Source organism: Oncorhynchus gorbuscha, linkage group LG25 (genome assembly GCF_021184085.1).
Source record: "Oncorhynchus gorbuscha isolate QuinsamMale2020 ecotype Even-year linkage group LG25, OgorEven_v1.0, whole genome shotgun sequence".
NCBI lineage: Eukaryota > Metazoa > Chordata > Actinopteri > Salmoniformes > Salmonidae > Oncorhynchus > Oncorhynchus gorbuscha.
Genome location: NC_060197.1, coordinates 48,359,205 through 48,386,704, shown reverse-complemented (window position 1 = coordinate 48,386,704; position 27,500 = coordinate 48,359,205). Strand labels below are relative to the sequence as shown.

The window sequence follows — 27,500 nt, the reverse complement described above, 5'->3', positions numbered from 1 at the left end:
ACTGACCAAATAAAAAACATTATTCATTAATTCACACACAACACCCCACAATGACAATGCGAAAACAGCCCCCCTACCCCCCACCCCCTACCCCCCTGTTTAGCACTAACTGAAGTTTATTTAGTGCTTTATCCTGGTAGCCGGAAAGTAGAGCATTGCAGTAGACTAACCTAGAAGAGACAAAAGCATGGATACATTTTTCTGCATCATTTTTGGACAGAAAGTTTCAGATATTTTGCAAAGTTACGTAGATGGAAAAAAGCTGTCCTTGAAACAGTCTTGATATGTTCGTCAAAAGAGAGATCAGGGTCCAGAGTAACGCCGAGGTCCTTCACAGTTTTATTTGAGACGACTGTACAACCATCAAGATTAATTGTCAGATTCAACAGAAGATCTCTTTGTTCCTTGGGACCTAGAACAAGTATCTCTGTTTTGTCCAAGTTTAAAAGTAGAACGTTTGCAGCCATCCACTTCCTTGTCTGAAACACAGGCTTCTAGCGAAGGCAATTTTGGTGCTTCACCATGTTTCATTGAAATGTACAGCTGTGTGTCATCCGCATAGCAGTGAAAGTTAACATTATGTTTTCGAATGACATCCCCAAGAGGTAAAATATATAGTGAAAACAATAGTGGTCCTAAAATGGAGCCTTGTTGAACACTGAAATGTACAGTTGATTTGTCAGAGGACAAACCATTCACAGAGACAAACTGATATTTACTGGGTCAAGATTTGTTTTTGTTTTCAAAAGAAACTTTATTGGTGGATAGAGAGCCGTTTATTATGTTCAATATAGGAGGGCCAAGCACAGGAAGCAGCTCCTTCAGTAGTTTCGTTGAAATAAGTTCCAGTATGGAGCTTGACGGTTTAGACGCCATGACTATTTTCATTCTTTGGAGAAATACGCCTTGGAGAGCCTTTTTATTTCTCTATTTGGTTAAGTCAGGGTGTGATTTGGGTGGGTGTTCTATGTTTTCTATTTCTTTGTTCCCAATCAGAGGCAGCTGTCTATCGTTGTCTCTGATTGGGAATCATACTTAGGCAGCCTTTTTTCCCACCTAATGTTGTGGGTAATTATTTATTTTCTGTGTGTGTTTGTGTGCGTCACGGTCGGTTTCTGTTTACCGTTTTTTTTTGAAGGTTTATTAAAGATGTGGAACAACATACACGCTGCGCCTTGGGAATGCTGCTTTTTAGTTAGCTTTGCGACAATATCAAAAATGCATTTGGGATTGTTCTTATTCTCCTCAAATAAGTTGGAAAAATAGGATGATCGAGCAGCAGTGAGGGCTCTTCGATACTGCACGGTACTGTCTTTCCAAGCTAGTCAGAAGACTTCCAGTTTGGTGTGGCGCCATTTCCGTTCCAATTTTCTGGAAGTTTGCTTCTGGGCTCGGATATTTTCTGTATACCAGGGAGCTAGTTTCTTGACAAAAGAGCATCTGCTAAATGACTTAAATGTAAATGTAAATGTAAATGTTTTTAGTTTTTAGGGGTGCGACTGCATCTAGGGTATTGCGAAAGGTTAAATTTAGTTCCTCAGTTAGGTGGTTCACTGATTTTTGTCCTCTGATGTTCTTGGGTAGGCAGAGGGAGTCTGGAAGGGCATCAAGGAATCTTTGGGTTGTCTGAGAATTTATAGCACAACTTTTTGATGCTCCTTGTTTGGGGTCTGAGCAGATTATTTGTTGCGATTGCAAGCGTAATAAAATGGTGGTCCGATAGTCCAGGATTATGAGGAAAAACACTAAGATCCACAACATTTATTCCACGGAACAAAACTAGGTCCAGAGTATGACTGTGGCAGTGAGACATGTTGGATAAAACCCACTGAGTCGATGAGGGCTCCGAAAGCCTTTTGGAGTGGGTCTGTGGACTTTTTCATGTGAATATTAAAGTCACCGAAGATTAGATAATTATCTGCCGTGACTACAAGGTCCGATAGGAATTCAGGCAACTCAGTGAGCAACGCTGTATATGGCCCAGGAGGCCTGTAAACAGTAGCTATAAAAAGTGATTGAGTTGCTGCATAGATTCAAAAGATGAAAACACAGTCGGTTTTTATTTTTGTAAATTGAAATTTGCTATCATAAATGTTATGGTCACTAGTGTAACCAGGAGGTGAGGCCTCATTTAACACAGTAAATTCATCAGGCTTAAGCGATGTTTCAGTCAGGCCAATCACATCAAGATTATGACCAGTGATTGCTTCATTGACTATAACTACCTTGGAAGTGAGGGATCTAACATTAAGTCGCCCTATTTTGAGATGTGAGGAATCACAATCTCTTTCAATAATGGCAGGAATGGAGGAGGTCTTTATTCTAGTGAGATTGCGAAGGCGAACACCGCCATGTTTAGTTCTGCCCAACCCAGGTCGAGGCACAGACATGGTCTCAATGGGGATAGCTGAGCTGACTACACTGACTGTGCTAGTGGCAGACTCCACTAAGCTGGCAGGCTGGCTAACAGCCTGCTGCCTGGCCTGCACCCTATTTCATTGTGGAGGTAAGGGAGATAGAGCCCTGATATCCTCTCTTCTTGGTTGTTGAGAGTGTACACTTTTTTTCAGTGCGTTTTATTTCAGCCACATCTTCCCCACGGTGCGTTTTATTTCAGCCACATCTTCCCCATGGTGCGTTTTATTTCAGCCACTTCTTCCTCCACGGTGCGTTTTATTTCCTTTATCTCGTGTTTTACGTATCTTGTCTTATTCTCAAATTCATCCAGATTGACTTTTGGGAACATGCAAACACTGGAGGGGCACAGGCTTTTCCTGTTTATGATTTAACAAACCTGGAAGACCAGGCACCCCATGAACAGGGTTGCCTATTCCTGTAGGTGGACAGCCTTCGTCACACCAGGTCTCGCTCATCCTCTCCTCTCCTCTCTGTCCTCCCTGTAGGTGGACAGCCTACGTCACACCAGGTCTCGCTCATCCTCTCCTCTCCTCTCCTCTCCTCTCCTCTCCTCTCCTCTCCTCTCCTCTCCTCTCCTCTCCTCTCCTCTCCTCTCCTCTCCTCTCCTCTCCTCTCCTCTCCTCTCCTCTCCTCTCCTCTCCTCTCTGTCTCCTCCCTGTAGGTGGACAGCCTACGTCACTCCAGGTCTCGTCTGAACATCTATAAGGCGCTGGCCTCTCCCTCTCTCATCCTCTCCTCTCCTCTCTGTCTCCTCCCTGTAGGTGGACAGCCTACGTCACTCCAGGTCTCGTCTGAACTTCTATAAGGCGCTGGCCTCTCCCTCTCTCATCCTCTCCTCTCCTCTCTGTCCTCCCTGTAGGTGGACAGCCTACGTCACACCAGGTCTCGCTCATCCTCTCCTCTCCTCTCTGTCCTCCCTGTAGGTGGACAGCCTACGTCACTCCAGGTCTCGTCTGAACATCTATAAGGCGCTGGCCTCTCCCTCTCTCATCCTCTCCTCTCCTCTCTGTCCTCCCTGTAGGTGGACAGCCTACGTCACTCCAGGTCTCGTCTGAACTTCTATAAGGCGCTGGCCTCTCCCTCTCTCATCCTCTCCTCTCCTCTCTGTCCTCCCTGTAGGTGGACAGCCTACGTCACACCAGGTCTCGCTCATCCTCTCCTCTCCTCTCTGTCCTCCCTGTAGGTGGACAGCCTACGTCACTCCAGGTCTCGTCTGAACATCTATAAGGCGCTGGCCTCTCCCTCGCTCATCTCTCTCTCCAGTGAAGACCCCATCCTCACGGCCTTTAGACTGGGCTGGGAACTCAAAGAACTCAGCAAGGTCTGTAACAACGTTTCCCCAGCAGTTTAAATCACACATGAAGGGTTATATAGCCTTTATACGTGGTTACAACCAGTGTATTACTGTCTATTCCTCTTCCTAGGTGGAGAATTAGTCCCATCAGGAGTATGAGGAGCTGTCTCAGCAGTGTGGTGTTTCTAACATGTTTATAAAGGGTTATAAAGGCTTTCTAACAGTTAATAACCTGTCTACTCCTCTTCCTAGGTGGAGAATGAGTTTCGTCAGGAGTATGAGGAGCTGTCTCAGCAGTGTGGTGTTTCTAACATGTTTATAAAGGGTTATAAAGGCTTTCTAACAGTTAATAACCTGTCTACTCCTCTTCCTAGGTGGAGAATGAGTTTCGTCAGGAGTATGAGGAGCTGTCTCAGCAGTGTAAGCTGTTTGCTAAAGACCTGTTGGACCAGGCTAGGAGCAGCAGAGAGCTGGAGACTATACTGAACCACAGAGATGACAGTGAAGAACTGGACCCTAGAGAGACCAGCCATGACCTGGCCAAACTCAAACTGGCCATCAAATACCAACACAAAGAGGTAGGACATATTATATTCTTGTGGCTGCAGGGGCAGTATTGAGTAGCTTGGATGAATAAGGTGCCCAGAGGTGCCCAGAGTAAACGGCCAGCTACTCAGGCCCAGTTGCTAATATATGCATATTATTATTCGTATTGGATAGAAAACACAGACAAACACTCAAACAGTTTCTAAAACTGTTTGAATGATGTCTGTGAGTATAACAGAACTCATATGGCAGGCAAAAACCTGAGAATAAATCCAAACAGGAAGTGGGAAATCTGAGGTTGGTCGATTTTCAACCCAGCCCCTATTGAATGCACAGTGGGATATTGGTTATGTTGCACTTCCTAAGGCTTCCACTAGATGTCAACCATCTTTAGAAACTTGAATGAAGCTTCTATTGTGATGTGGGCCCAGATGACAGCTCTTTGAGTCAGTGGTCTGGCAGAGAGCCAGGTCCTGGTCACACACATGTCACATGATAGCGACCTGGCTTTTCTATAGACAATGGAATTCTGCGTTTTGAACGTTATTGAACATTTATGATAAAACATCCTAAGGATTGATTCTATACTTAGTTTGAAATGTTTCTATGACCTGTAATATTACTTTTTGAAGTTTTTGTCCGACGTTCGCATGGACCTGCACGAGCGTTTGGATTTGTGTACTAAACGCCCTAACAAAAGTAGCTACCTTGGACATAAATAATGGACTTAATCGAACTAAATCAAAGATTTAATGTAGAACTGGGATTCCTGGGAGTGCATTCTGATGAAGATCATCAAAGGTAAGTGAATATTTATAATGTGATTTCTGATTTCTGTTGACTCCAACATGGCGGATAATTTCTTTTTTTCTGAGCGCCGTCTCAGATTATTGCATGGTTTGCTTTTTCCGTAAATGTTTTTTGAAATCTTACACAGCGATTGCATTAAGGAGAGGTATTTCCATGTCTAACAAATGTATTTTCATCGACATTTATAATGAGTATTTCTGTAAAATGATGTGGCTCTCTGCAATATCACCGGATGTTTTTGGAACTACTGAACGTAACGCGTCAATGAAAACTGAGCTTTTTTTATATAAATATGAACTTTATCGAACAAAACATACATGTATTGTGTAACATGAAATCCTATGCGTGTCATCTGATGAAGATCATCAAAGGTTAGTGATTCATTTTATCTCTATTTGTGCTTTTATGTGACTCCTCTCTTTGGCTGGAAAAATGTCTGTGTTTTTCTGTGAGTTGGTGGTGACCTAACATAATCGTTTGTGGTGATTTCGCTGTAAAGCTTATTTGAAATCAGACACCGTGGTGGGATTAACAACACGATTACCTTTAAAATGGTATATGATACATGTATGTTTGAGGAATTTTAATTATAGGATTTCTGTTGTTTTGAATTTGGCGCCCTGCACTTTCACTGGCTGTTGTCATATCGATCCCGTTAACGGGATTGCAGCCTTAAGAAGTTTTTACCTTCTTATACTATTACTATATACTGCATAGTACTACACTAGAGAGACCAGCCATGACCTGGCCAAACTCAAACTGGTAGGAGACACACTCACCACTGTAAGGTTTTCCCTGGTGTGAAAGGCAGGTAGGTGTAATGCAGAAGGCAGATAGGTAGAAGGTGTAATTATTATTATTTTTTTAACTAGGCAAGTCAGTTAAGAACAAATTCTTATTTTCAATGACAACCTCGGTAGGCTAACTGCCTGTTCAGGGGCAGAACTACAGATTTGTACCTTATCAGCTCGGTGATTCGAACTTGCAACCTTTGGTTACTAGTCCAACACTCTAACCACTAGGCTACGCTGCCGCAGGTAGGTTTAAGAAAGGTAGGTGTAAGACAAAAAGATGTAAGGTGTAAGGCAGATGTCTTTTGATACTTGAGAATGTGTTGTTGCTTCTCAGAAAAGGGATTTGTTAGAAGTTGAGGAATATTAGATGAAGGGAAGATGAAAGGAAGAAGGAGAAGGGTGGAGAGGGGCCCCTCGCTAGCTCTCCTCACCTCTCCCAAGCTCTTCTCTGTCTGTCTGTCTGTCTGTCTGTCTGTCTGTCTGTCTGTCTGTCTGTCTGTCTGTCTGTCTGTCTGTCTGTCTGTCTGTCTGTCTGTCTGTCTGTCTGTCTGTCTGTCTGTCTGTCTGTCTGTCTGTCTCTCTCTCTCTCTCTCTCTCTCTCTCTCTCTCTCTCTCTCTCTCTCTCTCTCTCTCTCTCTCTCTCTCTCTCTCTCTCTCTCTCTCTCTCTCTCTCTCTCTCTCTCTCTCTCTCTTTACCCCCCTCTCTTTAGGAAACTGTTTGTATGTAATAAAAGACACTGAAGTGCCTCCCTGCCTCCATTCTCTCCTTTCTGTCTCCTCTGTCTCTTCCATCTCACTTTAGAGTCCCCGTGCCACTGTACGGTCTGACAGAAAGCAGAGGGAGTCCACAGAGTGTAGTATAGTACAGGAGAGGATTTACTAGTCTGTCATTCTGTCATAACACACAGAGAGAAGGTAGAATAGGGATGTAGAAGAAGTACAAAGCTGTCTAGAAAGGGAAGGAGAGATGGGGGTAGAGAGGGGGAGAGAGGGACGCTAAACTGTCACTACTCAGAAGCAGATTGGCTAGATCTCTAGCCAGATTGACTAGAGACTAGAGAGAGGGGGGTGGAGGGATGGAGGGTGAGATAAAGCAGGTAAGGTAGACTGTCACTACTCAGAAAGAGGGTAGAGGCAACCTGTTGTCTGTCTAGTGTCTGTCATATGACCAGTCAATTGTTGGCTAGGGAGCAAGAGAAGGAGACAGAGAGAGGGGGAGAGGAAAAGAGATGGAAGGGGAGAGAGAGATGGAGAAAGAGGGAGAGGAAAAGAGATGGAAGGGGAGAGAGAGATGGAGAAAGAGGGAGAGGGAGAGGAAAAGAGATGGAAGGGGAGAGAGAGATGGAAAAAGAGAGAGAGAGAGATGGAGTTATAGAGGGACTCTGGTCTGTTATGATTAGCTACCTACTAACATCTGTTTGGAAGAGAGGCAGGAAGGAACACAGGCCCTCAGCGCCATGGCGACACAGTTTTAAAAACACACATACGCCGCATTACCATCCTAACCAGACACTGGGTGTTTCTCAATATCCCAGTGGTGTAAAGTAGTTAAGTAAAAATACTTCAAAGTATTCTGGGTAGTCGTTTTTCTGGGGTATCTGAACTTTACTTCATTATTTATATTTCTGACAACTTTTACTTTTACTCCACTACATTCCTAAAGAAAATAATGTACTTTTACAAATTTTACAAATGCTTTGTTTGTAAATTACTCCTACTACCTCTCTCCCATTCCGGCGCTCCACGTCGTCGATCTACAAACCACCGGTCCTGGAACCATCATTACGCACACCTGGTTTCCATCATTACACACCGGCTCCCCATCGTTAAGCACAAATGACAACCATCATTACGCACACCTGGTGGTTACCTGCTCCCTGACTCCCTGCGTTACAGAATACTGCCTCCAAAGAAAGAAAGCAGCAGAAGTTAAGGACAGATGGTCGACGAACAGGAACACCTACTCCGTCAACACCCAGACCGGCTGGCTCAACTGGGTAGGGTAATGGATAAGGTACACAACAACAACAACTAAAGAGGATTAATCTCTAACTAGCGGAAAATAGTCTATCATGAGTTGTCTCAACGAGTCAGCCCATCCAGCGGTCCGCCCAGGTCATCGTCCCTCCTGGACAAATATGATGGGACTCCATCGAAATGCCGTGGCTTCCTACTCCGGTGTTCTCTCTACGACGTCCATGAGCCTCCACCACCGAGAGGTCCAAGGTTGCCATGTTTATTTCTCTGCTGACCGGACAGGCTTTGGAGTGGCCTACGGCTATCTGGGAGAGGGGAGAGGAGGAGCTGGGTTTCAATGAGAGGTTCATGGCTCAGGATTCCGGCAGGGTGCCCAGACTGCAGCGGAGTACGCCCTCACCTTCCAGACGGTGCCTCTGGCAGATGGAATATGCTGGTGGTCCACACCTTTTTCCGAAATGGACTGCGCGAAGAGATCCAGACGAAGGTGAACGACAACCTTTCCTTGGAAGAAGGTTATCCGCCTGGATAAACGTCTTCGAGAGCGCCGGGACCCCCCCTCGTCTCTCGCTTCCTCCTTTTGGCCGTACTGAAACAGAGCCTGAACCCCCCCTGAGGCAGAGGGGCATCTGTTCAGCCGTGTCTGGTACGTTCCAACCCGGAGTCCACGAGTCTTCCCGGGTAGGTGTGAGTGTTCAATCATCATCACTTCCCGCCAAACCCTTTCTGGTTTCCATTTCACTGGCTCATGTGTTGTCTCTACAGCTCTAGTGGCCTTCGGCACCGCAGGAAACTTCATCGACCAGGTCCTCGCCTCCTCCCTGAACATCAAATCATATCCGCTCTCCTTTTACGGTCCAAGCACTCTATAGTTGACCATTATGAAACCGGCACAATAACGCACATCACAACACCACTCACCCTCACAGTGGAACCCATGCATCAAGAAAGCCTCCCTTCCTCATCATCAATTAAACCGTACACGTAGTCAACCCCTGCCTCCGGTGGCTCCAACGTCGTGACCCCACGAGGATTAAAAATCACTGACTGGGCACCGGAATGCCGGAGGACCTGCTTTTCCTTCCCATGTCGTTCCACGTAGGTTGAGCGTTCATTTTGGAACTTCATCTCCATCGTCTCTGCTCCCACTTCTCTCCTCAAGGGTGGTCCTCGTAAGTTGGTGTCCTGCAGTCGATGAGGCCTTCTGTATACTTAAGGGGCGTTTCACCTCCGCCCCGTTGCTGAAACACCCAGATCATACGCTTCAGAAGTGGCCGTGGGGGCCATCTAGTGAAGACACTGGCTGGAGGAGGACCCATTTCTCATCTTCACCGACCATCGGAACCTGGAGTACATATGGACAGCTTGAACTCGGTTCTTCATTAGATTTCTGCTTCACCCTGTCATATTGCCCGGGTTCAAAGAACATCAAAGACGATGCCCTGTCCCGTGTCTTCGAATCCTGAGTGCACCCAACATTCTGCCCTTCCGAGTCATTGCCCCTATGCTTTGGGACGTAGAAGGCTTGGGAGAGGGAGCCCGCGCCTGCTACCTGTCCTCCAGAGCGCCCCTACGTTCCCACGGGGAATTAGGGGGAATTAGGGATTGGCTGTTGACCTGGGCACACACATCTCTCCTCACTGGACACTCAGATATCACCCTCACTATTCAATCTATCTCCGGAAAGTACTAGTGGCCCTCCTTGGCGAAGAACATTGCTCGCTATGTCAACTCCTGCCTGTATGTGCCCTGCGGGGAAACTCCTTCCCCTTCCCGTTCCTCAGCGGCCTTGGTCTCATCTGTCCAATTATTTTGTCACTGATCTCCCCTCTTCTGATGGTTTTATTATGGTTGTTGTGGACAGATTCTCTAAATCCTGCCGTTTTATCCCTCTCTCTCTGCTCTCCCTACCGCTCTTCAGGTCTCCGATCGTGGCCCCTAATTCACATCACAGGAGTGCCTTCATGGAGAAGCTGGGGGTCACGGTCAACCTCTTTTCCGGGTACCGGCCTCAGTCCAAAGGCCTTCAGTCCAAAGGGCAGGTGGAGAGGATGAACCAAGAGCTGGGGAGGTTCTTTAGGAGTCACTGCCAGAACCGGCAGGGTGAGTGGGCACGATTCCTTCCCTGGGCAGATTATGCCCAGAATTCACTGCGACACTCCTACACCGGGCTGACCCCCTTCCAGTGTGTCCTTGGATATCAGCCAGCCCCGACTCTGTGGACCCCGAGCTAGACCGAAAGCTCCTGCAGTGGACGATTGGTTAGATGCGCAGAGGAGGCTTGGAACGATGCCCACATGAGGCTCAAGAGTGTTGTCTGCCTCCAGAAGAAAGGCTCCTGAACACGCCACCGCAGTGAGGCTTGCGTGTTCCATCCTGGTGATCGCTCTCCACCAGGAACCTCCCGCTCCACCTGCCTTGTAAGAATTTGAGCCCCCGGTTTGTTGGGGCCTTTCAAGGTCCTCTGGAGGGTCAACGAGATCACCTATAGATTACAGCTCCCCACTAACTACTAACCACTTACTATCTCATCCTCTTTTCATGGGGCGGCAGGGTAGCCTAGTGGTTAGAGTGTTGGACTAGTAGAATGGTTGCAAGTTCAAACCCCCCGAGCTGACAAGGTACACATCTGTCGTTCTGCTCCTGAACAGGCAGTTAACCCACTGTTCCTAGGCCGTCATTGAAAATAGGAATCTGTTATTTAACTGGCTTGCCTGGTTAAATAAAGGTAAAATAAAAAAGTGATCAATGTTTTGACCATCTTAAAAACAATTCCATGTGTTAGTTTAGTATGTTTTAAGAAACATGGATGAACGTGTAATTCTGACGTGAGACTGTGAGACCTAGTTGCTATAGGTGTTTTTGTTCAAATGTCTTTAAATGTCTTTTAAAGGATAAACATCTATAGTTGTGTCTGTGTGTGTTCATGTTGTCGAGTTCATCACACCGACAGTAGTATAAATCAAGTTTTGATAAATGTTTGGGAATGGGTTGTAAGTCTTGACAGGCAATACACCATTAGCATACTCTACACTGAACAACTGTAGAGGCTTTTTAATTAGTTAAAGTCCTGGGATTTACGAACGGTACTAAGGTCATGTTTTATCATGTTCGAATGGACAGATACAATCAAAGTCTCTAACAGGGGATCATTTACAACCACAGTCCCTCCCCTCTCTTTCTTTCTCTCTCTCTCTCTCTGGGCTTTTACTGAGATAAAAAAAAAAACACTTTCAAGACAATAGTCGTCATCGACTTTGAAAAACCGCAACACCCTCCTCGTCCCCTCCCCTCTCTCTCTTTCTTCTTTTGTCTTAAATGTGGTATGATGGGTTCATGTCTGTCCTCTTCTTCTTCTCTCTCTGTAGTTTGTAGCCCAGCCTAACTGCCAACAACTCCTAGCTACTCTGTGGTACGATGGGTTTCCTGGCTGGAGGAGGCGACACTGGGTTGTCAAACTGGGGACCTGTTTCATCATAGGACTGCTGTTCCCTGTCTTCTCAATGGTCAGTATACTGTGTGTGTGTGTGTGTGTGTATGTGTGTGTATAACCGGTTTTATAGGACTGCTGTTTCCTGTCTTCTTGCTGGTACCGACCCAAACACTACTATCGTACCGACCCAAACACTACTATCGTACCGACCCAAACACTGCTATCGTACCGACCCAAACACTACTATCATACCGACCCAAACACTACTATCGTACCGACCCAAACACTATCGTACCGACCCAAACACTGCTATCGTACCGACCCAAACACTACTATCGTACCGACCCAAACACTACTATCATACCGACCCAAACATTACTATCGTACCGACCCAAACACTACTATCGTACCGACCCAAACACTACTATCGTACCGACCCAAACACTACTATCGTACCGACCCAAACACTATCGTACCGACCCAAACACTGTCGTACCGACCCAAACACTACTATCGTACCGACACAAACACTACTATCGTACCGACAAAACACTACTATCGTACCGACCCAAACACTACTATCATACCGACCCAAACACTACTATCATACCGACCCAAACACTACTATCATACCGACCCAAACACTACTATCGTACCGATCCAAACACTACTATCGTACCGACCCAAACACTACTATCGTACCGACCCAAACACTACTATCGTACCGATCCAAACACTACTATCGTACCGACCCAAACACTACTATCGTACCGACCCAAACACTACTATCGTACCGACCCAAACACTATCGTACCGACCCAAACACTATTATCGTACCGACCCAAACACTGTCGTACCGACCCAAACACTACTATCGTACCGACCCAAACACTACTATCGTACCAAACACTACTATCGTACCGACCTAAACACTACTATCGTACCGACCCAAACACTACTATCGTACCGACCCAAACACTACTATCGCACCGAATTAAACACTACTATCGTACCTACCCAAACACTACTATCGTACCGACCCAAACACCAAAACACTACTATCGTACCGACCCAAACACTACTATCGTACCGACCCAAACACTACTATCGTACCGACCCAAACACTACTATCGTACCGACCCAAACACTACTATCGTACCGACACAAACACTACTATCGTACCGACATAAACACTACTATCGTACCGACCCAAACACTATCGTACCGACCCAAACACTATCGTACCGACCCAAACACTGCTATCGTACCGACCCAAACACTGCTATCGTACCGACCCAAACACTACTATCATACACCCAAACACTACTATCGCACCGACACTACCAAAACACTACTATCGTACTATCGTACCGACCACTACTATCGTGCCGACCCAAACACTACTATCGTACCGACCCAAACACTACTATCGTACCGACCCAAACACTACTATCGTACCGACCCAAACACTACTATCGTACCGACCCAAACACTACTATCGTACCGACCCAAACACTACTATCGTACCGACCCAAACACTACCATCGTACCGACCCAAACACTACCATCGTACCGACCCAAACACTACTATCGTACCGACCCAAACACTACTATCGTACCGACCCAAACACTACTATCGTACCGACCCAAACACTACTATCGTACCGACCCAAACACTACTATCGTACTGACCCAAACACTACTATCGTACTGACCCAAACACTACTATCGTACTGACCCAAACACTACTATCGTACCGACCCAAACACTATCGTACCGACCCAAACACTATCGTACCGACCCAAACACTACCGTACCGACCCAAACACTATCGTACCGACCCAAACCGGCCCTTCTCTTTTCTTTTCTGACTCTTTCCAGCCTGGTTTGGCTCAGCTTGGTTTAACTCAGCTTGGTTTGGCTCAGCTTGGTTTGGCTCAGCTCAGTACTGCCAAAAAGGCTAATGTATATATATGTGGAATTCCGGAGGTTGGAACATTTCCGGAATCAGAAGGGAATAAGTAAGGAAATTCTCCAACTGGGAATACTCCAACTGGGAAAACTCCAACTGGGAATACTCCAACTGGGAATACTCCAACTGGGAATACTCCAACTGGGAATTGTAATGATCTTCGTCTGTTGTTTGTAGAGTCAGACCGAAATGCAGCGTGTAGGTTACTCATGACATTTAATGAAGAAAATGCTGTACATGAAATAACTGAGAATACAAAACAACAAACGAGTGAAACTAATACAGCCTATCTGGTGACTAACACAAAGACAGGTACAATCACCCACGAAATACAACGCGCACTCAGGCTACCTAAATACGGTTCCCAATCCGAGACAACTAGAATCAGCTGACTCCAATTAGGAATCGCCTCAGGCAGCCAAGCCTAACTAGACACACCCCTAATAATACACACTCCCAATTAATACAAACCCTAATACGAAATACAACATATAAACCCATGTCACACCCTGGCCTACCCAAACATATAACAAAAACACAAGATACAATGACCAAGGCGTGACAGGAATAATCCCATGGTGAATACTTCAACTGGGAATACTCCAACTGGGAATACTCCAACTGGGAATACTCCAACTGGGAATATTCCCATACTCCAACTGGGAATACTCCCATGGTGAATACTTCAACTGGGAATACTCCAACTGGGAATACTCAAACTGGGAATACTCCAACTGGGAATAATCCCATGGTGAATACTCCAACTGGGAATAATCCCATGGTGAATACTCCAACTGGGAATACTCCAACTGGGAATAATCCCATGGTGAATAATCCAACTGGGAATAATCCAACTGGGAATACTCCAACTGGGAATACTCCAACTGGGAATACTCCCATGGTGAATACTTCAACTGGGAATACTCCAACTGGGAATAATCCAACTGGGAATACTCCAACTGGGAATACTCCAACTGGGAAAACTCCAACTGGGAATAATCCAACTGGGAAAACTCCAACTGGGAATACTCCAACTGGGAATAATCCAACTGGGAATACTCCAACTGGGAATAATCCCATGGTGAATACTCCAACTGGGAATAATCCAACTGAGAATAATCCAACTGGGAAAACTCCAACTGGGAATACTCCAACTGGGAATACTCCAACTGGGAATACTCCCATGGTGAATACTTCAACTGGGAATACTCCAACTGGGAATACTCCAACTGGGAATAATCCAACTGTGATTTCAGAAAAAAACTTTGGGAATGTTTCTGGAACCGTACTAACCTCCCTCACTCTTCGCTGCCTCCCTCTCTCTCTCTCTTCTCTGTCTCTCCCTCTCCTCTCTCTCCTCCCTCACTCTTCGCTGCCTCCCTCTCTCTTCTCTGTCTCTCTGTCTCTCCCTCTCCTCTCTCTCCTCCCTCTCTCCTCTCTCTCCTCCCTCTCTCTTCTCTGTCTCTCTGTCTCTCTGTCTCTCTGTCTCTCTGTCTCTCTGTCTCTCTCTCTCCTCCCTCACTCTTCTCTGCCTCCCTCTCTCTTCTCTGTCTCTCTGTCTCTCCCTCTCCTCTCTCCTCTCTCTCCTCCCTCTCTCTTCTCTGTCTCTCTGTCTCTCCCTCTCCTCTCTCCTCTCTTTCCTCCCTCTCTCTTCTCTGTCTCTCTGCCTCCATCTCTCCTCTCTCTTCCCTCTCTCTTGCCTGCCTCCCTCTCTTCTCTGTCTCTCTGTCTCTCCCTCTCCTCTCTCCTCTCTCTCCTCCCTCTCTCTTCTCTGTCTCTCTGTCTCTCCCTCTCCTCTCTCCTCTCTCTCCTCCCTCTCTCTTCTCTGTCTCTCTGCCTCCATCTCTCCTCTCTCTTCCCTCTCTCTTGCCTGCCTCCCTCTCTTCTCTGTCTCTCTGTCTCTCCCTCTCCTCTCTACTCTCTCTCTCCTCCCTCTCTCTTCTCTGCCTCCCTCTCTCCCCCCTCCCTCTCTCTCCAGATCTATCTCCTAGCCCCTAAGTCTGCCTTAGGTGTGTTTGTGAAGAAACCCTTCATCAAGTTTATCTGTCACACAGCATCGTACCTGAACTTCCTCTTCCTCCTCCTCCTCGCCTCACAACACATCGCCCGGACTAACCTACATATGCAGGTAAGTCAGAAAGTAATGAATTAATTAAATATTAATTACAGGGATACTTTGGGATGTTGGCATCTACTTCGCCCAGAGTCAGATGAACTTGTGTATACGATTGTTATGTCTCTGTGTCCAGTATGAAGGAAGTTAGAGGTAGTATTGCGAGCAAATGCTAACTAGCGTTAGCACAATGACTGGAAGTGTCTATTAGCCTGCTCCCCCATACATTTACATTTACATTTAAGTCATTTAGCAGACGCTCTTATCCAGAGCGACTTACATAGACTTCCAGTTATTGTGCTAACGCTAGTTTCGCTCATTGCCAAAATCCTGAAGTATCCCTTTTAAGTTATACTAAGTCAGTAATTTATTAGGTAATTTATATTTATCTACAAATGCAGGTAACCTTAGGCCCAGTGTTTCCATTATATTAAAATAACAAAATCGGATCAACATTTATGGTTTTTGCTGACTAGGAATATGTTTTTAATATTTTTAACCATTTGTGACCAATACATTCATCCAATCTAATCTGATGTTATTTAATGCAGGGCCCTCCTCCTACTGTGGTTGAATGGATGATACTACCCTGGGTACTAGGTGAGGAGAGAATCACTGAGAGAGAATCACTGAGGAGAGAATCACTGAGAGAGAATCACTGAGAGAGAATCACTGAGAGAGAATCACTGAGGAGAGAATCACTGAGAGAGAATCACTGAGAGAGAATCACTGAGGAGAGAATCACTGAGACAGAATCACTGAGGAGAGAATCACTGAGAGAGAATCACTGAGAGAGAATCACTGAGGAGAGAAACACTGAGACAGAATCACTGAGGAGAGAATCACTGAGGAGAGAATCACTGAGAGAGAATCACTGAGAGAGAATCACTGAGAGAGAATCACTGAGAGAGAGAATCACTGAGAGAGAATCACTGAGAGAGAATCACTGAGAGAGAATCACTGAGAGAGAATCACTGAGGAGAGAATCACTGAGTTGAGAATCACTGAGAGAATCACTGAGAGAGAATCACTGAGACAGAATCACTGAGAGAGAATCACTGAGAGAGAATCACTGAGGAGAGAATCACTGAGTTGAGAATAACAGAGAGAATCACTGAGAGAGAATCACTGAGGAGAGAATCACTGAGAGAGAATCACTGAGACAGAATCACTGAGACAGAATCACTGAGGGGAGAATCACTTAGGAGAGAATCACTGAGAGAGAATCACTGAGGAGAATCACTGAGAAAATCACTGAGGAGAGAATCACTGAGAGAATCAACAAGATCACTGAGAGAGAGAGAGAATCACTGAGAGAGAATCACTGAGAGAGAATCACTGAGAGAGAATCACTGAGGAGAGAATCACTGAGACAGAATCACTGAGAGAGAATCACTGAGAGAGAATCACTGAGAGAGAATCACTGAGGAGAGAATCACTGAGAGAGAATCACTGAGACAGAATCACTGAGACAGAATCACTGAGGGGAGAATCACTGAGGGGAGAATCACTGAGGAGAGAATCACTGAGGGGAGAATCACTGAGAGAGAATCACTGAGGAGAGAATCACTGAGAAGAATCACTGAGGGAGAATCACTGAGATAGAATCACTGAGGAGAGAAACAATTTTTCCTCCTTGAATTCCCAATTTCCAATTTCCTTCCCCTGATTTGCTTTGGGGTCTGTTATAGAAGAGTAACATCAACTGGTCTCCTACTCTCTCTCTCTCTCTCTCTCTCTCTCTCTCTCTCTCTCTCTCTCTCTCTCTCTCTCTCTCTCAACTCTCTCCTCTCTCTCTCTCTCTCCTCTCTCTTCCTCTCTCTTCCTCTCTCTTCCACTCGCTTTCTCTCTCTTTCTCTCTCTTTCTCTCTTCCTCTCTCTCTCTCTCTCTCTCTCTCTCTCTCTCTCTCTCTCTCTCTCTCTCTCTCTCTCTCTCTCTCTCTCTCTCTCTCTCTCTCTTCCTCTCTCTCTTTCTATATATATATATCAGGTTTTATCTGGGCTGAGATTAAGGAGATGTGGGATGGAGGTTTTACAGACTATATACATGACTGGTGGAACCTGATGGATTTTGCTATGAACTCCCTCTACCTGGCTACTATATCACTGAAGATAGTGGCTTATGTTAAGGTAAGATACACACACACACACACACACACACGAACTCCCTCTACCTGGCTACTATATCACTGAAGATAGTGGCTTATGTTAAGGTAAGATACACACACACACACACACACACACGAACTCCCTCTACCTGGCTACTATATCACTGAAGATAGTGGCTTATGTTAAGGTAAGATACACACACACACACACACACACACACGAACTCCCTCTACCTGGCTACTATATCACTGAAGATAGTGGCTTATGTTAAGGTAAGATACACACACACACACACACACACACGAACTCCCTCTACCTGGCTACTATATCACTGAAGATAGTGGCTTATGTTAAGGTAAGATACACACACACACACACACACACACACACACGAACTCCCTCTACCTGGCTACTATATCACTGAAGATAGTGGCTTATGTTAAGGTAAGATACACACACACACACACACACACACACACACACACACACACACACACACACACACACACACACACACACACACACACACACACACACACACACACACACACACACACACACACACACACACACACACACACACGAACTCCCTCTACCTGGCTACTATATCACTGAAGATAGTGGCTTATGTTAAGGTAAGATACACACACACACACACACAAACTCCCTCTACCTGGCTACTATATCACTGAAGATAGTGGCTTATGTTAAGGTAAGATACACACACACACACACACAAACTCCCTCTACCTGGCTACTATATCACTGAAGATCAAATCAAATCAAATCAAATCAAATTTATTTATATAGCCCTTCGTACATCAGCTGATATCTCAAAGTGCTGTACAGAAACCCAGCCTAAAACCCCAAACAGCAAACAATGCAGGTGTAAAAGCACGGTGGCTAGGAAAAACTCCCTAGAAAGGCCAAAACCTAGGAAGAAACCTAGAGAGGAACCGGGCTATGTGGGGTGGCCAGTCCTCTTCTGGCTGTGCCGGGTAGAGATTATAACAGAAAATGACCAAGATGTTCAAATGTTCATAAATGACCAGCATGGTCAAATAATAATAAGGCAGAACAGTTGAAACTGGAGCAGCAGCACAGTCAGGTGGACTGGGGACAGCAAGGAGCCATCATGTCAGGTAGTCCTGGGGCACGGTCCTAGGGCTCAGGTCCTCCGAGAGAGAGAAAGAAAGAGAGAATTAGAGAGAGCATATGTGGGGTGGCCAGTCCTCTTCTGGCTGTGCACGGGTGGAGATTATAACAGAACGTGGCCAAGATGTTCAAATGTTCATAAATGACCAGCATGGTTGAATAATAGTAAGGCAGAACAGTTGAATGGAGCAGGAGCATGGCCAGGTGGACTGGGGACAGCAAGGAGTCCTCATGTCAGGTAGTCCTGGGACATGGTCCTAGGGCCCAGGCCAGTTGAAACTGGAGCAGCAGCATGGCCAGGTGGACTGGGGACAGCAAGGAGTCATCATGTCAGGTAGTCCTGGGGCATGGTTCTAGGGCTCAGGTCCTCCGAGAGAGAGAAAGAAGGAGAGAAGGAGAGAATTAGAGAACGCACACTTAGATTTACACAGGACACCGAATAGGACAGGAGAAGTACTCCAGATAAACAAACTGACCCTAGCCCCCGACACATAAACTACTGCAGCATAAATACTGGAGGCTGAGACAGGAGGGGTCAGGAGACACTGTGGCCCCATCCGAGGACACCCCCGGACAGGGCCAAACAGGAAGGATATAACCCCACCCACTTTGCCAAAGCACAGCCCCCACACCACTAGAGGGAAATCTACAACCACCAACTTACCATCCTGAGACAAGGCCGAGTATAGCCCACAAAGATCTCCGACACGGCTACAACCCAAGATAGGGGGGAAACCCAGACAGGCCGACCACAACAGTGAATCAACCCACCCAGGTGACGCACACCCCCCAGGGACGGCACGAGAGAGTGGCCCCAGCAAGCCAGTGACTCAGCCCCGTAACAGGGTTAGAGGCAGAGAATCCCAGTGGAAAAAGGGGAACCGGCCAGGCAGAGACAGCAAGGGCGGTTCGTTGATCCAGAGCCTTTCCGTTCACCTTCCCACTCCTGGGCCAGACTACACTCAATCATATGACCCACTGAAGAGATGAGTCTTCAGTAAAGACTTAAAGGTTGAGACCGAGTTTGAAGATCTGACATGGGTAGGCAGACCGTTCCATAAAAATGGAGCTCTATAGGAGAAAGCCCTGCCTCCAGCTGTTTGCTTAGAAATTCTAGGGACAATTAGGAGGCCTGCGTCTTGTGACCGTAGATAGTGGCGTATAGGTATGTACGGCAGGACCAAATCAGAGAGGTAGGTAGGAGCAAGCCCATGTAATGCTTTGTAGGTTAGCAGTAAAACCTTGAAATCAGCCCTTGCTTTGACAGGAAGCCAGTGTAGAGAAGGCTAGCACTGGAGTAATATGATCAAATTTTTTGGTTCTAGTCAGGATTCTAGCAGCCGTATTTAGCACTAACTGAAGTTTATTTAGTGCTTTATCCGGGTAGCCGGAAAATAGAGCATTGCAGTAGTCTAACCTAGAAGTGACAAAAGCATGGATTAATTTTTCTGCATCATTTTTGGACAGAAAGTTTCTGATTTTTGCAATGTTACGTAGATGGAAAAAACACACTGTCCTCTAATGGTCTTGATATGTTCTTCAAAAGAGATCAGGGTCCAGAGTAACGCCGAGGTCCTTCACAGTTTTATTTGAGACGACTGTACAACCATTAAGATTAATTGTCAGATTCAACAGAAGATCTCTTTGTTTCTTGGGACCTAGAACAAGCATCTCTGTTTTGTCCGAGTTTAATAGTAGAAAGTTTGCAGCCATCCACTTCCTTATGTCTGAAACACATGCTTCTAGCGAGGGCAATTTTGGTGCTTCACCGTGTTTCATTGAAATGTACAGCTGTGTGTCATCCGCATAGCAGTGAAAGTTTACATTATGTTTTCACAATAACATCCCCAAGAGGTAAAATATATAGTGAAAACAATAGTGGTCCTAAAACAGAACCTTGAGGAACACCGAAATGTACAGTTGATTTGTCAGAGGACAAACCATTCACAGAGACAAACTGATATCTTTCCGACAGATAAGACCTAAAGATACCAGGCCAGAACATGTCCGTGTAGACCAATTTGGGTTTCCAATGTTAAGGTAAGATACACACACACACACACACACACACACACACACACACACACACACACACACACACAACTCCCTCTACCTGGCTACTATATCACTGAAGATAGTGGCATGTTAAGGTAAGATACACACACACACACACACAACTCCCTCTACCTGGCTACTATATCACTGAAGATAGTGGCTTATGTTAAGGTAAGATACACACACACACACACACACACACACGAACTCCCTCTACCTGGCTACTATATCACTGAAGATAGTGGCTTATGTTAAGGTAAGATACACACACACACACACACACACGAACTCCCTCTACCTGGCTACTATATCACTGAAGATAGTGGCTTATGTTAAGGTAAGATACACACACACACACACACACACACACTGAAGATAGTGAGCGAACTCCCTCTACCTGGCTACTATATCACTGAAGATAGTGGCTTATGTTAAGGTAAGATACACACACACACACACACACACACACGAACTCCCTCTACCTGGCTACTATATCACTGAAGATAGTGGCTTATGTTAAGGTAAGATACACACACACACACACACACACGAACTCCCTCTACCTGGCTACTATATCACTGAAGATAGTGGCTTATGTTAAGGTAAGATACACACACACACACACACACACACACACACACACACGAACTCCCTCTACCTGGCTACTATATCACTGAAGATAGTGGCTTATGTTAAGGTAAGATACACACACACACACACACACACACACGAACTCCCTCTACCTGGCTACTATATCACTGAAGATAGTGGCTTATGTTAAGGTAAGATACACACACACACACACACACACACACACGAACTCCCTCTACCTGGCTACTATATCACTGAAGATAGTGGCTTATGTTAAGGTAAGATACACACACACACACACACACACACACACACACACACACACATGAACTCCCTCTACCTGGCTACTATATCACTGAAGATAGTGGCTTATGTTAAGGTAAGATACACACACACACACACACACGAACTCCCTCTACCTGGCTACTATATCACTGAAGATAGTGGCTTATGTTAAGGTAAGATACACACACACACACACACACACGAACTCCCTCTACCTGGCTACTATATCACTGAAGATAGTGGCTTATGTTAAGGTAAGATACACACACACACACACACACACACACACACACACACACACACACACGAACTCCCTCTACCTGGCTACTATATCACTGAAGATAGTGGCTTATGTTAAGGTAAGATACACACACACACACACACACACACACGAACTCCCTCTACCTGGCTACTATATCACTGAAGATAGTGGCTTATGTTAAGGTAAGATACACACACACACACACACACACACACACACATGAACTCCTCTACCTGGCTACTATATCACTGAAGATAGTGGCTTATGTTAAGGTAAGATACACACACACACACACACACACGAACTCCCTCTACCTGGCTACTATATCACTGAAGATAGTGGCTTATGTTAAGGTAAGATACACACACACACACACACACACACACACACACACACACACACATATCACAAGATAGTGGCACACACACACACACACACACACACACACGAACTCCCTCTACCTGGCTACTATATCACTGAAGATAGTGGCTTATGTTAAGGTAAGATACACACACACACACACACACACACACACACACACACACACACACACACACACACACACACACACACACACACACACACACACACACACACACACACACACACACACACACACACACACTTGGTGATTTACTCGTGGTGGCGAGGGGCTCTTCCTAGAAAACACACCAGAACATCCTGGGACATTTTTATGAACATTCTGGAACATTGTGAAGAACATCCTGGAACATTTTAATGAACATTCTGAAACATCCTGGAACATTTTTATGAACATTCTGGAACATCTGGGAACATTCTGGAACATTCTGGAACATTGTGGAACATTGTGATGAACATTCTGGAACATCCGGGAACATCCTGGAACATTGTGATGAACATTCTGGAACATTGTGATGAACATTCTGGAACACCCTGGAACATCCTGGAACATTTTTATGAACATTCTGGAACATTTTTATGAACATTCTGGAACATCCGGGAACATTCTGGAACATTGTGGAACATTGTGATGAACATTCTGGAACATCCGGGAACATCCTCAAACATTCTGGAACATTCTGGAACATTCAGTGTTGATAGGCCTCAACTTGGTGTTCTGACGAGAGCTGAATGTGTGTAGTTTATTGTGAGTACATGCATGATGGGTGTTTGTGTTAGTGAATGTTGATAGCAGCAGTGCTAGATGGATTCCTGTGATAATGGCTGAGAAGCTAATGAGAGGAGCTCAACCATACCAAGATTGAACTTTGACATGTTGTCAAACCATAAAAATCTCTCCCTTCCTTTCTACTTTCCCCTCTCTCTCTCTCCCTTCCCTAACCCCTCTCTATCTCTCTCTCATCCATCCCTCCCTCCCTTCCTCTCTCTCTCTCTCTCTCTCTCCGTAGTACAACTCCCCCCATCCTAGAGAAGAGTGGGAGATGTGGCACCCTACCCCCTCTCTCCCTCCCTCCTTAACCCTCTCTCTTTCTCTCTGTAGTATAACTCTTCCCGTCCTAGAGAAGAGTGGGAGATGTGGCACCCTACCCCTCTCTCCCTCCCTCCTTAACCCTCTCTCTTTCTCTCTGTAGTATAACTCTTCCCGTCCTAGAGAAGAGTGGGAGATGTGGCACCCTACCCCTCTCTCCCTCCCTCCTTAACCCTCTCTTTCTCTCTGTAGTATAACTCTTCCCGCCCTAGAGAAGAGTGGGAGATGTGGCACCCTACCCCCTCTCTCCCTCCCTCCTTAACCCTCTCTCTTTCTCTCTGTAGTACAACTCTTCCCGTCCTAGAGAAGAGTGGGAGATGTGGCACCCTACCCCCTCTCTCCCTCCCTCCTTAACCCTCTCTCTTTCTCTCTGTAGTACAACTCTTCCCGCCCTAGAGAAGAGTGGGAGATGTGGCACCCTACCCCTCTCTCCCTCCCTCCTTAACCCTCTCTCTTTCTCTCTGTAGTACAACTCTTCCCGTCCTAGAGAAGAGTGGGAGATGTGGCACCCTACCCCCTCTCTCCCTCCCTCCTTAACCCTCTCTCTTTCTCTCTGTAGTACAACTCTTCCCGTCCTAGAGAAGAGTGGGAGATGTGGCACCCTACCCCCTCTCTCCCTCCCTCCTTAACCCTCTCTCTTTCTCTCTGTAGTACAACTCTTCCCGTCCTAGAGAAGAGTGGGAGATGTGGCACCCTACCCCCTCTCTCCCTCCCTCCTTAACCCTCTCTCTTTCTCTCTGTAGTACAACTCTTCCCGTCCTAGAGAAGAGTGGGAGATGTGGCACCCTACCCCTCTCTCCTCCCTCCTTAACCCTCTCTCTTTCTCTCTGTAGTACAACTCTTCCCGTCCTAGAGAAGAGTGGGAGATGTGGCACCCTACCCCCTCTCTCCCTCCCTCCTTAACCCTCTCTCTTTCTCTCTGTAGTACAACTCTTCCCGTCCTAGAGAAGAGTGGGAGATGTGGCACCCTACCCCTCTCTCCCTCCCTCCTTAACCCTCTCTCTTTCTCTCTGTAGTACAACTCTTCCCGTCCTAGAGAAGAGTGGGAGATGTGTTGTCACCCTACCCTGATAGCAGAAGCATTGTTTGCTATAGCTAATATCTTCAGTTCTCTACGACTCATCTCCCTGTTCACAGCCAACTCCCACCTGGGACCTCTACAGGTTAGTGAGTGTGTTTTGTATGATGATGATGGTGGTGATGATGATGATGACGTGATGATGATGATGATGGTGATGATGATTATATTGATGATGGTGGTGATGTGATGATGATTTCAGATCTCACTGGGACGGATGCTGCTGGACATACTCAAGTTCCTCTTTATATATTGTCTGGACACACACACACACACACACACACACACACACACACACACACACACACACACACACACACACACACACACACACACACACACACACACACACACACACACACACACACACACACACACACACACACACACACACACACTATATGTAATGTACATATAGTTTTTGCAACAACAGATACATTCAGATGTCTAGTTCTAGAACGATATAAAGATACATTCAGATACTCAGTTGTCTAGTTCTAGAACGATATAATGACACATTCAGATACTCAGTTGTCTAGTTCTAGAACGATATAATGACACATTCAGATACTCAGTTGTTGTCTAGTTCTAGAACGATATAATGACACATTCAGATACTCAGTTGTCTAGTTCTAGAACGGTATAATGACACATTCAGATACTCAGTTGTTGTCTAGTTCTAGAACGATATAAAGACACATGCAGACACTCAGTTGTTGTCTAGTTCTAGAACGATATAAAGACACATGCAGACACTCAGTTGTTGTCTAGTTCTAGAACGATATAAAGACACATTCAGATACTCAGTTGTTGTCTAGTTCTAGAACGATATAAAGACACATGCAGACACTCAGTTGTTGTCTAGTTCTAGAACGATATAAAGACACATTCAGACACTCAGTTGTTGTCTAGTTCTAGAATGATATAAAGACACATTCAGATACTCAGTTGTCTAGTTCTAGAACGATTTAAAGACACATTCAGATGTCTAGTTCTAGAACGATATAAAGACACATTCAGACACTCAGTTGTTGTCTAGTTCTAGAATGATATAAAGACACATTCAGACACTCAGTTGTTGTCTAGTTCTAGAATGATATAAAGACACATGCAGACACTCAGTTGTTGTCTAGTTCTAGAACGATATAAAGACACATTCAGACACTCAGTTGTTGTCTAGTTCTAGAATGATATAAAGACACATTCAGACACTCAGTTGTTGTCTAGTTCTAGAATGATATAAAGACACATGCAGACACTCAGTTGTTGTCTAGTTCTAGAACGATATAAAGACACATTCAGACACTCAGTTGTTGTCTAGTTCTAGAACGATATAAAGACACATTCAGACACTCAGTTGTTGTCTAGTTCTAGAATGATATAAAGACACATTCAGATACTCAGTTGTCTAGTTCTAGAATGATTTAAAGACACATTCAGATGTCTAGTTCTAGAACGATATAAAGACACATTCAGACACTCAGTTGTTGTCTAGTTCTAGAATGATATAAAGACACATTCAGATACTCAGTTGTCTAGTTCTAGAATGATTTAAAGACACATTCAGATGTCTAGTTCTAGAACGATATAAAGACACATGCAGACACTCAGTTGTTGTCTAGTTCTAGAACGATATAAAGACACATTCAGACACTCAGTTGTTGTCTAGTTCTAGAACGATATAAAGACACATTCAGACACTCAGTTGTTGTCTAGTTCTAGAATGATATAAAGACACATTCAGATACTCAGTTGTCTAGTTCTAGAACGATTTAAAGACACATTCAGATGTCTAGTTCTAGAACGATATAAAGACACATTCAGACACTCAGTTGTCTAGTTCTAGAACGATTTAAAGACACATTCAGATGTCTAGTTCTAGAACGATATAAAGACACATGCAGACACTCAGTTGTTGTCTAGTTCTAGAACGATATAAAGACACATTCAGATGTCTAGTCTCCTTCCGGAGACACCTGAAACCCCACCTCTTTAAGGAATACCTAGGATAGGATAAGTAATCCCTCTCACCCCCCCCCCTTAAGATTTAGATGCACTATTGTAAAGTGACTGTTCCACTGGATGTAATAAGGTGAATGCACCAATTTGTAAGTCGCTCTGGATAAGAGCGTCTGCTAAATGACTTAAATGTAAATGTAATGTAGTTCTAGAACGATATAAAGACACATTCAGATGTCTAGTTCTAGAACGATATAAAGACACATTCAGATACTCAGTTGTTGTCTAGTTCTAGAACGATATAAAGACACATTCAGATGTCTAGTTCTAGAATGATATAAAGACACATTCAGATGTCTAGTTCTAGAATGATATAAAGACACATTCAGATGTCTAGTTCTAGAACGATATAAAGACACATTCAGATGTCTAGTTCTAGAACGATATAAAGACACATTCAGATACTCAGTTGTTGTCTAGTTCTAGAACGATATAAAGACACATTCAGATGTCTAGTTCTAGAATGATATAAAGACACATTCAGATGTCTAGTTCTAGAATGATATAAAGACACATTCAGACACTCAGTTGTTGTCTAGTTCTAGAATGATATAAAGACACATTCAGATGTCTAGTTCTAGAACGATATAAAGACACATTCAGATACTCAGTTGTTGTCTAGTTCTAGAACGATATAAAGACACATTCAGACACTCAGTTGTTGTCTAGTTCTAGAACGATATAAAGACACATTCAGACACTCAGTTGTTGTCTAGTTCTAGAACGATATAAAGACACATTCAGATGTCTAGTTCTAGAACGATATAAAGACACATTCAGATACTCAGTTGTTGTCTAGTTCTAGAACGATATAAAGACACATTCAGATGTCTAGTTCTAGAATGATATAAAGACACATGCAGACACTCAGTTGTTGTCTAGTTCTAGAACGATATAAAGACACATTCAGACACTCAGTTGTTGTCTAGTTCTAGAACGATATAAAGACACATTCAGACACTCAGTTGTTGTTTAGTTCTAGAACGATATAAAGACACATTCAGATGTCTAGTTCTAGAACGATATAAAGACACATTCAGATACTCAGTTGTTGTCTAGTTCTAGAACGATATAAAGACACATTCAGATACTCAGTTGTTGTCTAGTTCTAGAATGAT

The 27,500-nt window shown here is 44.9% G+C and overlaps 1 protein-coding gene across 1 annotated transcript in view; it reads left to right on the top strand.

Annotated features, from left to right (window-relative positions):
* The window catches only part of LOC124013886 (short transient receptor potential channel 5-like), a 57,218-nt gene that overhangs the window by 7,328 nt on the left and 22,390 nt on the right, over positions 1–27,500 (top strand). The window contains exons 4-11 of the mRNA XM_046328437.1: positions 3,602–3,739; positions 4,087–4,290; positions 11,208–11,345; positions 15,223–15,372; positions 15,909–15,957; positions 17,348–17,487; positions 24,302–24,448; positions 24,566–24,621. Of these exons, the coding sequence (XP_046184393.1) occupies positions 3,602–3,739; positions 4,087–4,290; positions 11,208–11,345; positions 15,223–15,372; positions 15,909–15,957; positions 17,348–17,487; positions 24,302–24,448; positions 24,566–24,621 (1,022 nt within the window). The remainder of the gene's footprint in view (positions 1–3,601; positions 3,740–4,086; positions 4,291–11,207; positions 11,346–15,222; positions 15,373–15,908; positions 15,958–17,347; positions 17,488–24,301; positions 24,449–24,565; positions 24,622–27,500) is intronic.